The sequence below is a fragment of the Salmo salar genome, chromosome 13 (genome assembly GCF_965601325.2).
Source record: "Salmo salar chromosome 13, fSalSal1, whole genome shotgun sequence".
Classification (NCBI taxonomy): domain Eukaryota; kingdom Metazoa; phylum Chordata; class Actinopteri; order Salmoniformes; family Salmonidae; genus Salmo; species Salmo salar.
This window is the reverse complement of record NC_138303.1, coordinates 64,988,834-65,003,168: the sequence shown is the minus strand read 5'-3', so window position 1 is coordinate 65,003,168 and position 14,335 is coordinate 64,988,834. Positions and strand designations below refer to the sequence as shown.

Below are 14,335 nucleotides of genomic sequence, written 5' to 3'. Positions count from 1 at the left end.
GAATCATTGCTTACTCTGTGGCATATTATCAAAGTAAGAAAATTATGAGGCTGTGTAGAAACGGTTGATGAAGTCTATAATTTATGATTTATTGCTCGAGTCAGTTGCTCTCGCTTGGCCAGAGTCTGAACATTGAGTGTGCAGGTAAGTGTATTAGGCAGCTTACCATACTTAGTGCTGAATAGGCTTTCCACTTGCCTCCGAAGCTGGAGGATAATTTCACCTATGTCCTCAGCTAGATTTCCTTTCCGGGAAAAAAGCAAATGAAGAGAAATGTTTGTGAGTGTTTTATTCAGAGCTGAAGAAAACGACCTGATTAGTGAAGAAGAATGTGATACATGTACAAGTTACAACAGATTCCAATGCATTAAAACTGCAGTTTGAATCAACAATGGCCTGAAGGGGTAAAACAGTTGAACTAAACTCATGAGGCATTTATACATTATATTAATCCAGAATCAATTTAAAAGTGCAAAAGTGAAAAAATCACAGATTACACCTTTAACAATCAATCATTTGAAATGGATTTGTTAGGCTTTGTCCAATGTAAGCATACAGTGCATCCAGCTGAAAGATCTTAGAGACAGGTTGTCCATCCTATTTTTACCTTCAGAAGATCTTCTGAGGCCTTGAGAAGCTGGTTTAGATGAAAGTGCTTCAGCTGAAAGGAAGACGGCAAAGAAGTGAGCAGGGTTAGCAAGTCCAGTTAAAAAGGTTTCACATTGGTACTTACAACTCATGCTACTGTTTGTCAAGCCAAGATATACTGTTTTAAAAAATGACAAAGCTCAAACAACAGAAGAACCTCAAAGATACAAACCTCAGAAATACAGACTGACCGGTCAACCGAAATGGAAATATAAAACGAGGAGGACGTATTCAATTAAAAAAAAAAAATTTTACAGGCTACCGACAAACAAATGTTGCTTACATTTGCTAAAAACACATCAATATTTACTATGACACGAAAAAATAATTAAATATAAATATATATATATAGTAACAAAAAAAGTGTTAAATCAAAATATATTTTATATTTGAGATTCTTCAAAGTAGCCGCCATTTGCCTTAATGACAGCTTTGCACACTTTTGGCATTCTCTCAACCAGTATCATGAGGGAGTCACCTGGAATGCATTGCAATTAACAGGTGTGCTTTGTTAATAGTTAATTTGTGGAATTTATTTCCTTCTTAATGCGTTTGAGCGCATTGTGTTGTGACAAGGTAGGAGTGGTATACAGAAGATAGCCCTATTTGGTAAAAGACCAAGTCCATTTTATGACAAGAACAGCTCAAAAAGCAAAGAGAAACGACAGTCCAGCATTACTTTAAGACATGAAGAACAGTCAATCCGGAAAATGTCAAGAACTTTGAAAGTTTCTTCGAGTGCAGTCGTAAAAACCATCAAGCGCTATGATGAAACTGGCTCTCGTGAGGAACGCCACTGGACAGGAAGAACCAGAGTTACCTCTGCTGCAGAGGATAAGCTCATTAGAGTTACCAGCCTCAGAAATTGCAGCCCAAATAAATGCTTCACAGAGTTCAAGTAACAGACACATCTCAGCATGCATAGAATCGCAGGAAATTAGCTTTAAAACTGCAACATGTCCTCTCAACTCCATGGAGAATTGCAGGAAATTGCCTTAAAAATGCAAAAACGTTTCCCTCCAAAATTCAGCCGTGCACACCCACCACATTTTGATTCAGAAAAAATCCTTGATCATAATGCAAAAAAAAAACTTGATCATAAGGCAAAGATATTGTTGTATATAATTTGTTTATCTGGTAATATGCTGTAGGAAAAAAATTGCATGATATTTTTCTGCACTTACCCGTGTTTTTTTCCTTCATGATCATCGTTGGAAAAGAAAACTTGAACATATCATAGCAACCAAATAAAACAAACAAAATGTCTAAGGATCTAGACAAGAGGTTAGCGTGGACACTTGAGGACAATTCCTTTTCTTTCCTCTTCTCTACGAATCTTCAAATAACGAGCCAAACATGACAATGAGTGACATGATAGCACAAACAGACTGGCACTCAGGCTAGTATAGCTCCACAACTATAGCACAACTTAGAATTGAGGTTCAGAAAGAGAATGTAGTGTACTCAAGTGTCCTTAGTTACCCCGTGCTACTCGACTACAATCAGGGCTTGGGGATGGATGTTTAGGCCTAGGGCGTGGGTGACTAGGGTAGGGGGTTGGGCTGCAGGGGCTGTTGGCCGGGGTTGAGACAAGAATTTGTGTACGGTGCATGAACTGTACCGTCAAACCTGAGACAGAGTCCAAATTAAAAACATATAGCTTTAGTGAAACTCACAAACTGGACAAAATAAACCCAGTTTTGGTCAATTCTCAAATTACATTTGTTTATAAATAGAGGTTTTCTATTGCAGTTATTATATTAGGAAACTGAAACCGATCTGAATGTTTGCAAAAATGGTCATTTGTTGACCAATCTTTCTTTGAATATGTTTTGTGGGAACACAGGCTTTAACTGTGTTTAATCTGAGGTATTGCTTATGGATACTAGCTAAAATACTGGATCTCCGCACCATCCATCAGATTCTAAAATGAAAATGACACGTTCTTAAAGTCTGATTTCCAATGATGAAAGCCAAATTCATCGATACCATAAAAAATGGGATAAAAAATAATAAATAAAAAACTGATGACAGTGTGTGTCCAGAGCAGGCGGCCTATTACTTACTTAGTGTGTTACAGGTTTGGCAGAGAGTAGGTGGGAGGTGGAGTGTAAGAGATGATACTGGGTACTAGTGACTCGGGGTGGGGTAGGAAGTGTGAGAGGGGGGAAAAGAGGCAGGGAGTATCTGTGAAAAGTGATTCCATACGTGTGCTGGTAATCTAGCTCCCTAACAGAGGGAGAGACCGTGTTGGCGGTAGTAGGCCCAGTGGCGTCGGGTCTGGGCTGTCCTGGTGCAGCCGTGAGGTGGAGAAGGAAGGCGAGGCTGCAGTTACCTGCGTGGGTCTCCAAAGGGCGGCAGGGAGCAGCCTGTGCCGGGGTGGCTACTGCCAACACTGCTGCTGCAACTGGGTCAGCCTGAGGCTCACTTGGCTCCTCCACTGAAACACTGGCATCTGGGGGAGGAAGGCCGGCACATGGTTAGGGTACTTAATAAAATACATGCGGCACAGTGTTAGGGTACTGGGTAACTTAGGGACAGACAGCAGTGTTAGGGTACTGGATATCAGGACAGCCACGTGAGAGGAGAGACAATACTAGCCTGGTCCCAGATCTGTTTAAACTCTTGCTAACTCCACTGCTTTCATTGTCATGCAAGTATAAGTACGGTAAGTGTAAAGGGGAACAGCCCCACAAGGTAAGGGTAACTAGAGGAAATAACTTGTGTCAGGATCACTTCCTGGGAGCTGGCACAAAATATGGTCGGGGAACATAGACATGGATCAGGACAGAGTGAATGAAACAGGTGTGGAATAAACACTCCTCTTCCACCTCCTACCACACACACACAAAGTAAATTCCAGCGGTATTGGATTCCTGTTAACACCCCGCCTCAATCTAGTAAAGGTCATCAAAATTGTTAAAAGGTTTTAAAAACAAATTCTAATAAATGCAACAGCTGGACAATGGATTTATATTCTACTTTTTTAATCTTTAAAATCCATAAGATATTCACAAAATTATAGCGCATACAATTTTTTACTGCCGGAGTTCTGGGATGGGAACTCGGGTATTACATTTATTGTCAAATGTCACTTTTTTCTCTCCTTAGAATGTACTCATATGCACATTTTCTAATGGTAACAGGCATCGTTTTTATATTTTGTGTTAAAACCAATACAATTATATGTGCCTCCTTTGCATAAACACACGGTGTATTTGCAGACATGAATACATTTGTATTTTATTTTAAATTGAACCTTTATTTAGCAGTATTTCGACATCTGGATGAGAAGCGTGCCCAAAGTAAACTGCGTGTTACTCAGGCCCAGAAGCTAGGATATGCATATAATTGGTAGAATTGGAAAGAAAACACTCCAAAACTGTTAAAATAATGTCTGTGAGTATAACAGAACTGATATGGCAGGCGAAAACCTGAGGAAAATCCATCCAGGAAGTGGTATATTTTTGATGTGTGTAGTTTTCAATTGAATGCCTATACAGGATGTATTGGGTTAGGACCCAGATTGCAGTTCCTATGGCTTCCACTAGATGTCAACAGTCTTTAGCCATTTTTTCAGGCTTGTTTTCTGAAAAATTAGGAAGAATGAGACCATTTTCTAAGTGGACTGTAGAATGAAGCAGAGCTGGTTTGCGCGCGTGACCGATTGCGCACCCTTCGTTCTTTTTCCTTTCTACTGAATACGCTATTGTCCGGTTTAAATATTACCGATTATTTAGACAATAGACAACCTGAGGATTAATTATAAACATCGTTTGACATATTTCGATGAACTTTACCGGTACTATTAGGATGTATTCGTCTGCATGTTGTGACCGCCATTGAGCCAGTAGATTACTGAACAAAACGCGCCAACAAAACAGAGTTTTTTGGACATAAAGAGGAACTTTATCGAACAAAACAAACATTTATTGTGTAGCAGGGACTCTTATGACTGCAACAAGATGAAGATCATCAAAGGTAAGTTATTAATTTTATCACTATTTCTGACTTTCGTGACTCCTCCACTTGGCTTGAAAATGTTGTGTGCTTTTGTAAGCGGGGCGCTGTCCTCAGATAATGGCATGGTATGCTTTCGCTGTAAAGCCTTTTTGAAATCTGACACAGCGGCTGGATTAACAAGAAGTTCATCTTTAAACCGATGTATAACACTTGTATCTTTGATGAATGTTTATTATGAGTATTTCTGTATTTTGAATTTGGCGTGCTGCAATTTCACCAGATGTTGTCGAGGTGGGTCGCTAGCGGAACGCCTGCGCCAGAGAGCTTAACATCCTTATCATTTATCGCCCTCCAGGTTCCGTTGGAGAGTTCATCAATGAGCTTGACCCCTTGATAAGTTCCTTTCCTGAGGATGGCTCACCCCTCACAATTCTGGGTGACTTTAACCTCCCTACGTCTACCTTTGACTCATTTCTCTCTGCCTCCTTCTTTCCACTCCTCTCCTCTTTTGACCTCACCCTCTCACCGTCCCCCCTACTCACAAGGCAGGCAATACGCTTGACCTCATCTTTACTAGAAGCTGTTCTTCTACCAATCTCACTGCAACTCCCCTCCAAGTCTCCGACCACTACCTTGTATCCTTTTCCCTCTCGCTCTCCTCCAACACTACTCACTCTGCCCCTACTCAGATGGTATTGCGCCGTCGCAACCTTCGCTCTCTCTCCTGCTACTCTCTCCTCTTCCATCCTATCATCTCTTCCCTCTGCTCAACCCTTCTCCAACCAATCTCCTGATTCTGCCTCCTCAACCCTCCTCTCCTCCCTTTCTGCATCCTTTGACTCTCTATGTCCCCTATCCTCCCGGCCGGCTCGGTCCTCCCCTCCTGCTCCGTGGCTTGACGACTCATTGCGAGCTCACAGAACAGGGCTCCGGGCAGCCGAGCGGAAATGGAGGAAAACTAGCCTCCCTGCGGACCTGGCATCTTTTCACTCCCTCCTCTCCACATTTTCTTCCTCTGTTTCTGCTGCTAAAGCCACTTTCTACCACTCTAAATTCCAAGCATCTGCTTCTAACCCTAGGAAGCTCTTTGCCACCTTCTCCTCCCTCCTGAATCCTCCTCCCCCTCCTACCTCTCTGCGGATGACTTTGTCAACCATTTTGAAAAGAAGGTTGACGACATCCGATCCTCGTTTGTTAAGTCAAACGACACCGCTGGTCCTGCTCACATTGCCCTACCCTATGCTTTGACCTCTTTCTCCCCTCTCTCTCCAGATGAAATCTTGCGACTTGTGACGGCCGGCCGCCCAACAACCTGCCCGCTTGACCCTATCCCCTCCTCTCTTCTCCAGACCATTTCCGGACACCTTCTCCCCTACCTCACCTCGCTCATCAACTCATCCTTGACAGCTGGCTACGTCCCTTCCGTCTTCAAGAGAGCGAGAGTTGCACCCCTTCTCAAAAAACCTACACTCGATCCCTCCGATGTCAACAACTACAGACCAGTACCCCTTCTTTCTTTTCTCTCCAAAACTCTTGAGCGTGCCGTCCTTGGCCAGCTCTCTTGCTATCTCTCTCAGAATGACCTTCTTGATCCAAATCAGTCAGGTTTCAAGACTGGTCATTCAACTGAGAGGCTCTCCGCACTGCTAAAGCTAACTCTCTCTCCTCTGCTCTCATCCTTCTAGACCTATCTGCTGCCTTTGATACTGTGAACCATCAGATCCTCCTCTCCACCCTCTCTGAGTTGGGCATCTCCGGCGCGGCTCACTCTTGGATTGCGTCCTACCTGACGTCGCTCCTACCAGGTGGCATCGCGAGAATCCGTCTCCGCACCACGTGCTCTCACCACTGGTGTCCCCCAGGGCTCAATTCTAGGCCCTCTCCTATTCTCGCTATACACCAAGTCACTTGGCTCTGTCATATCCTCACATGGTCTCTCCTATCATTGCTACGCAGACGACACACAATTAATCTTCTCCTTTCCCCCTTCTGATAACCAGGTGGCGAATCGCATCTCTGCATGTCTGGCAGACATATCAGTGTGGATGACGGATCACCACCTCAAGCTGAACCTCGGCAAGACGGAGCTGCTCTTCCTCCCGGGGAAGGACTGCCCGTTCCATGATCTCGCCATCACGGTTGACATCTCCATTGTGTCCTCCTCCCAGAGTGCTAAGAGCCTTGGCGTGACCCTGGACAACACCCTGTCGTTCTCCGCTACCATCAAGGTGGTGACCCGATCCTGTAGGTTCATGCTCTACAACATTCGCAGAGTACGACCCTGCCTCACACAGGAAGCGGCGCAGGTCCTAATCCAGGCACTTGTCATCTCCCGTCTGGATTACTGCAACTCGCTGTTGGCGGGGCTCCCTGCCTGTGCCATTAAACCCCTACAACTCATCCAGAACGCCGCAGCCCGTCTGGTGTTCAACCTTCCCAAGTTCTCTCACGTCACCCCGCTCCTCCGCACACTCCACTGGCTTCCAGTTGAAGCTCGCATCTGCTACAAGACCATGGTGCTTGCCTACGGAGCTGTGAGGGAAACGGCACCTCCGTAGCTTCAGGCTCTGATCAGTCCCTACACCCAAAGAAGGGCACTGCGTTCATCCACCTCTGGCCTGCTCGCCTCCCTACCTCTGAGGAAGCACAGTTCCCGCACAGCCCAGTCAAAACTGTTCGCTGCTCTGGCACCCCAATGGTGGAACAAGCTCCCTCACCTTCCGGAGACACCTGAAACCCCACCTCTTTAAGGAATACCTATGATAGGATTAAGTAATCCTTCTAACCCCCCCCCCCCCCCAACAAGATATAGATGTACTATTGTAAAGTGGTTGTTCCACTGGATATCATAAGGTGAATGCACCAATTTGTAAGTCGCTCTGGATAAGAGCGTCTGCTAAATGACGTAAATGTAAATGAAATGCATTCCAGGTGACTACCCCATGAAGCTTGTTGAGAGAATGCCAAGAATGTGCAAAGCTGTCATCAAGGCAAATGGTGGCTACTTTGAATAATCTCAAATATGAAAAATAATTTAATTTCTTTAACACTTTTTTGGTTACTACATGATTCCATATGTGTCATTTCATAGTTTTGATGTCTTCACTACTATTCTATTATTATTCTACAAAGTAGAAAATAGTAAAAATAAAAATAATCTGCAATGAGTAGGTATGTCCAAACTTTTGACTGGTACTGTATTTCTCCGCTATATTGACTTGCTACTCCCCAGATGCTATCTGGTTTAACAGCTAAAGGTATTTCAAAGGTACTATAATGACGGAGGCGCACCACTTACCTGGTACAGTCACCTGGATGATTTCCCCATCTGGGGGTTCCGTCTTAATCTTTTTCAAGGGAATACAATCTCCTGAAGGCCCTTAAAGAGTAACAGTAAAAACAGTTCATACAGCAGTGCTGCCTCCCAAATGACACCCCATATAGTGCATTACTTTGACCTGGGACCATAAGACTCTGGTCAAAAGTAGTGCACTATATAGGGAATATGGTTCCATTTGGGGTAAAGCTAGATCTTTCTCCCAGAAAGTGACATTGGATTTTTATAGATGTGTTTCAAATGCTTTAAGTAAGTATGTTCTGTATCAGATGTCTAAACCTCTTGACGGTCGCCTAGGATAGGGGGCGCTACAGCGATTTTTGATAAAAATACGTGCCCATTTTAAACGGCCTCCAACTCAAACACTTCTACTGTGAAAACTGACAGAATGAGAGGCTGTTGATCTTGGTCACATGGGGAGGGCCATCACCATTATGACGCCCTCCCCTTTCGAAACGTTTTGAAAGACAATGCAACCGTCCCCCTTGAATATTATTGGAGCTCTGGTTGAAAAAGGCCCTAAAGATTTATGTTATACAACGTTTGACATGTTTGAACGAACTTAAATATATATTTTTTTGCATTTTGGTGACAGAGAAGTCCCGCGGACGACGGTACATTTGGTGCAGCCTTCAGAACACGCTAACAACAAGAAGCTATTGGGACATAAATGATTAACTTTTTCGAACGAAAATACATTTGTTGTGGACCTGGGATTCCTGGAAATGCCTTCTGATGAAGATAATCAAAGGTAAGGGATTATTTACAATAGTATACAAGAGTAGATTTGATATGCGATTGTTCCAAGATGGCGCTGACCTGTAACGGTAGCCTATTTTTCTGAGTATCGCATCCCCTTTTATCGCAAAGTGTGATTACCCAGTAAAGTTATTTTTAAATCTGGCATTGCGGGTGCTTTCACGAGATGTTAATCTATAATTCTTAGAATGACAATATTACATTTTAAAAATGTTTTCGAATAGTAATTTAGTAAATTGTAGCGCTGTTTCACCAGATGCATTTGAGGGAAAATAGTTAGACAACATCACGTGCCGATGTAAAATGCTGTTTTTATATATAAATATGAACTTTATCGAACAAAAGAATGCATGTATTGTGTAACATGATGTCCTAGGAGTGTCAGCTGATGAAGATTGTCAAAGGTTAGTGCTGCATTTAGCTGTTTTTTGGTTATTTGTGATGCATGTGGTTGGTCGGAAAATGGTTATGTGAATACTTTGACGATATACTCCTCTAACATTATCTAATGTTTTGCTTTTGCTGTAAAGCCTTTTTGAAATCGGACAACGCGGTTCGATTCAGGAGAGGTGTATCTATAAAACGATATAAAATAGTCCTATATTTGAAAAAAAAAATAAAAAAATACATTTTTCTATTGTTCGGTTATGAATATGGCGAAATGATTTTACGCTGGATGTTGATCCCGCATACGGGACGGAGAACTTCAAGAGGTTTTTCATTTGCGAATCCCAAGCGACGGTTAAAGAGTGGATATGCAAAATGAAACTTATTAGACCTGACTTCCGGTTTGGAGCGAGCAGTCGCACCACGCTTCGCTCCACAGGTAATATTCCACTTCGCTACATTACAACGGCTTGATTTGTTTGATCTGAGCAATTCTTCTTAGCTAGCTACATAGCCGTCTTTGTATCAAAGATAATTGTGTAGTTTAGAGTAACTGAGTAATTATCGAGGCTAGCTATCTTCGTCCTCCTAACGTAGTCAACACTGCTAGCTGCTAGCTAGCTAGTCATCACTGTTAGCTAGCCAACTTCTACCGACTAGCAGCACCGCAGAAACTATTACATTACAACGCAACGACTTGATTAGTGTGGTGTTAGTGTTAGTTAGCCAGCTACATAGTTGTCTGTGCTGTCTCTGTATCTAAGATAATTGTGTAGTTTGAGTTTGAGTATTATCGAGGTGTGCTAGCCAGCCGCGACGCGGCGCCAGACTTACTCAACACACCTAGTCATCATTAACCCACTGCCAGCTAGCCATCCGTTACCGACTAGCAGCGCTGTAGTTACTAATACTAAACAACGGAACGATTTGACTAGTGCAGTGTTACCTAGCTAGCTACCTAGTTGTCTTTGTCATAACTTGATAATTGTTAATTGATAATTGTTAGCTAGCCAGCCATCGAGGTTAGCTAGCCAGCTATTTCCGTCCCCCGCGACGCCATTTTTCCTAACCTAGCCAACTATTACCGACGAGCAGCATTGTTGAAACTAAATACACTACAAGGAACGTCTTGATTAGTGTTATGTTAGCTAGCTAGCTACAAAGTTGCTTTGTATCATGACAAGGTGTAGTACTGAAACTACCGAGGTTACCTAGCCAGCTACACGTTCAAAGTCAACAACGCAGCCACTGCTAGCTAGCCTACTCCACCAGCCAGCAGTACTGTATCATTTTAGTCAATAACATTTTTGCAACGTAAGCTTAACTTCCTGAACATTCGAGACGTGTAGTCCACTTGTCACTCCAATCTCATTTGCATTAGCGTAGCCTCTTCTGTAGCTTGTCTACTATGTGTCTGCCTATCCCTGTTCTCTCTCCTCTGCACAGGCCATACAAACGCTCCACACCGCGTGGCCGCTGCCACTCTAACCTGGTGGTCCCAGCGCGCACGACCCACGTGGAGTTCCAGGTCTCCGGCAGCCTCTGGAACTGCCGGTCTGCGGCCAACAAGGCTGAGTTCATCTCAGCCTATGCTACCCTCCAGTCCCTAGACTTCCTGGCGCTGACGGAAACATGGATCACCACAGATAACACTGCTACTCCTACTGCTCTCTCCTCGTCTGACTACGTGTTCTCGCATACCCCTAGAGCATCGAGCCAGCGGGGTGGTGGCACTGGAATCCTCATCTCTCCCAAGTGGACATTCTCTCTTTCTCCCCTGACCCATCTGTCTATCTCCTCATTTGAATTCCATGCTGTCACAGTTACCAGCCCTTTCAAGCTTAACATCCTTATCATTTATCGCCCTCCAGGTTCCCTTGGAGAGTTCATCAATGAGCTTGACGCCTTGATAAGTTCCTTTCCTGAGGATGGCTCACCTCTCACAGTTCTGGGTGACTTTAACCTCCCCACGTCTACCTTCGACTCATTCCTCTCTGCCTCCTTCTTTCCACTCCTCTCCTCTTTCGACCTCACCCTCTCACCTTCCCCCCCTACTCACAAGGCAGGCAATACGCTTGACCTCATCTTTACTAGATGCTGTTCTTCCACTAATCTCATTGCAACTCCCCTCCAAGTCTCCGACCACTACCTTGTATCCTTTTCCCTCTCGCTCTCATCCAACACTTCTCACTCTCCCCCTACTCGGATGGTATTGCGCCGTCCCAACCTTCGCTCTCTCTCTCCCGCTACTCTCTCCTCTTCCATCCTATCATCTCTTCCCTCTGCTCAAACCTTCTCCAACCTATCTCCTGATTCTGCCTCCTCAACCCTCCTCTCCTCCCTCTCTGCATCCTTTGATTTCCTCTGTCCCCTATCCTCCAGGCCGGCTCGGTCCTCCCCTCCTGCTCCGTGGCTCGACGACTCACTGCGAGCTCACAGAACAGGGCTCCGGGCAGCCGAGCGGAAATGGAGGAAAACTCGCCTCCCTAAGGACCTGGCATCCTTTCACTCCCTCCTCTCTACATTTTCCTCTTCTGTCTCTGCTGCTAAAGCCACTTTCTACCACTCTAAACTCCAAGCATCTGCCTCTAACCCTAGGAAGCTCTTTGCTACCTTCTCCTCCCTCCTGAATCCTCCTCCCCCTCCCCCCCCCCTCCTCCCTCTCTGCGGATGACTTCGTCAACCATTTTGAAAAGAAGGTTGACGACATCCGATCCTCGTTTGCTAAGTCAAACGACACTGCTGGTCCTGCTCACACTGCCCTACCCTGTGCTTTGACCTCTTTCTCCCCTCTCTCTCCAGATGAAATCTCGCGTCTTGTGACGGCCGGCCGCCCAACAACCTGCCCACTTGACCCTATCCCCTCCTCTCTTCTCCAGACCATTTCCGGAGACCTTCTCCCCTACCTCACCTCGCTCATCAACGCATCCTTGACCGCTGGCTACGTCCCTTCCGTCTTCAAGAGAGCGAGAGTTGCACCCCTTCTGAAAAAACCTACACTCGATCCCTCCGATGTCAACAACTACAGGCCAGTATCCCTTCTTTCCTTTCTCTCCAAAACTCTTGAACGCGCCGTGCTTGGCCAGCTCTCTTGCTATCTCTCTCAGAATGACCTTCTTGATCCTAATCAGTCAGGTTTCAAGACTGGGCATTCAACTGAGACTGCTCTTCTCTGTGTCACGGAGGCTCTCCGCACTGCTAAAGCTAACTCTCTCTCCTCTGCTCTCATCCTTCTAGACCTATCTGCTGCCTTTGATACCGTGAACCATCAGATCCTCCTCTCCACCCTCTCCGAGCTGGGCATCTCTGGCACCGCGCACGCTTGGATTGCGTCCTACCTGACAGGTCGCTCCTACCAGGTGGCGTGGCGAGAATCTGTCTCCGCACCACGTGCTCTCACCACTGGTGTCCCCCAGGGCTCTGTTCTTGGCCCACTCCTATTCTCCCTATACACCAAGTCACTTGGCTCTGTCATATCCTCACATGGTCTCTCATATCATTGCTATGCAGATGACACACAATTAATCTTCTCCTTTCCCCCTTCTGACAACCAGGTGGCGAATCGCATCTCTGCATGTCTGGCAGACATATCAGTGTGGATGACGGATCACCACCTCAAGCTGAACCTCGGCAAGACGGAGCTGCTCTTCCTCCCGGGGAAGGACTGCCCGTTCCATGATCTCGCCATCACGGTTGACAACTCCCTTGTGTCCTCCTCCCAGAGTGCTAAGAGCCTTGGCGTGACCCTGGACAACACCCTGTCGTTCTCCACCAACATCAAGGCGGTGACCCGATCCTGTAGGTTCATGCTCTACAACATTCGCAGAGTACGACCCTGCCTCACACAGGAAGCGGCGCAGGTCCTAATCCAGGCACTTGTCATCTCCCGTCTGGATTACTGCAACTCGCTGTTGGCTGGGCTCCCTGCCTGTGCCATTAAACCCCTACAACTCATCCAGAACGCCGCAGCCCGTCTGGTGTTCAACCTTCCCAAGTTCTCTCACGTCACCCCGCTCCTCCGCTCTCTCCACTGGCTTCCAGTCGAAGCTCGCATCCGCTACAAGACCATGGTGCTTGCCTACGGAGCTGTGAGGGGAACGGCACCTCCGTACCTTCAGGCTCTGATCAGGCCCTACACCCAAACAAGGGCACTCCGTTCATCCACCTCTGGCCTGCTCGCCTCCCTACCTCTGAGGAAGCACAGTTCCCGCTCAGCCCAGTCAAAACTGTTCGCTGCTCTGGCACCCCAATGGTGGAACAAGCTCCCTCACGACGCCAGGACAGCGGAGTCAATCACCACCTTCCGGAGACACCTGAAACCCCACCTCTTCAAGGAATACCTGGGATAGGATAAGGTAATCCTTCTAACCCCCCCCCTTAAAAGATTTAGATGCACTATTGTAAAGTGGTTGTTCCACTGGATATTATAGGTGAATGCACCAATTTGTAAGTCGCTCTGGATAAGAGCGTCTGCTAAATGACTAAAATGTAAAAAAAAAAAAATGTAAATGTAGACTACTGTAAAAAGGAGTGCTAACCTCAGAGTTCACGTATTGGGTTTGCATGAAAGTATTACTATAGTAGGCTATAGCATAGCCTTGTCACTAACCTGCTTCGCAGTCAGCCAATGGACTCACACAAGAGCTTGTAGATCTGAAAAGGACAACAAATGCACAATTTCGAAATATGACATAAATTAATTGGCATAGATACATTGTGGTGTGTCAGGGTATGGCCTTCCATTACCAAGTGATAGACATGTAGCATTCACTGAATGGCTCTATCAATATATTACAACGGGTTGAAAAGTTTGTTTGTATTGTCTCCTGATCTAATTGTCTGTTATAGCTCTGGATGCAGATTGGCTAAATCAGGTGCGGAACACATTTTTCTGATGATTCCAAATAACATCTAGCGTCACTACACCCTCTACATTACTGACTCAGTCCTAGGATTTGCGTACAGACCTGCTGCTGTGAGGATTGGTGACCAGCTCCAGTGCAGCCGACGGGACCTGGAGGTTGTCAGGGAAACCATCCTCAAAGATGGAGTTTATGTCATGCTTCCCCTCCTCCTTGGCCACCTTACCAGCAGCTTCGTGACACAACATAACAGAATCAATCAGATCAATCAATCAGATCAGCCATGATGGACTACAAGCTATTACAGCTAAACATCCATGGTATCAGAAGAAAAATAAGGACATGGCATTGCTAAAAGGCATGCTAAGGGCTTCTTTAG

General features: G+C 45.4%; 1 protein-coding gene across 6 annotated transcripts in view; it reads right to left on the bottom strand.

Moving 5' to 3' along the window:
- Positions 1–14,335, bottom strand: part of LOC106567554 (general transcription factor II-I repeat domain-containing protein 1) — a 50,181-nt gene that overhangs the window by 8,138 nt on the left and 27,708 nt on the right. For 5 of the 6 annotated variants that reach the window (XM_014137008.3, XM_014137009.3, XM_014137012.3 and 2 more), the window contains exons 11-16: positions 14,062–14,188; positions 13,704–13,747; positions 7,910–7,990; positions 2,984–3,103; positions 608–661; positions 167–244 (exon numbers count right to left, since the gene is read on the bottom strand). In XM_014137008.3, the coding sequence (XP_013992483.1) occupies positions 167–244; positions 608–661; positions 2,984–3,103; positions 7,910–7,990; positions 13,704–13,747; positions 14,062–14,188 (504 nt within the window). The remainder of the gene's footprint in view (positions 1–166; positions 245–607; positions 662–2,983; positions 3,104–7,909; positions 7,991–13,703; positions 13,748–14,061; positions 14,189–14,335) is intronic. The other variant, XM_014137013.3, reaches the window with a different exon arrangement.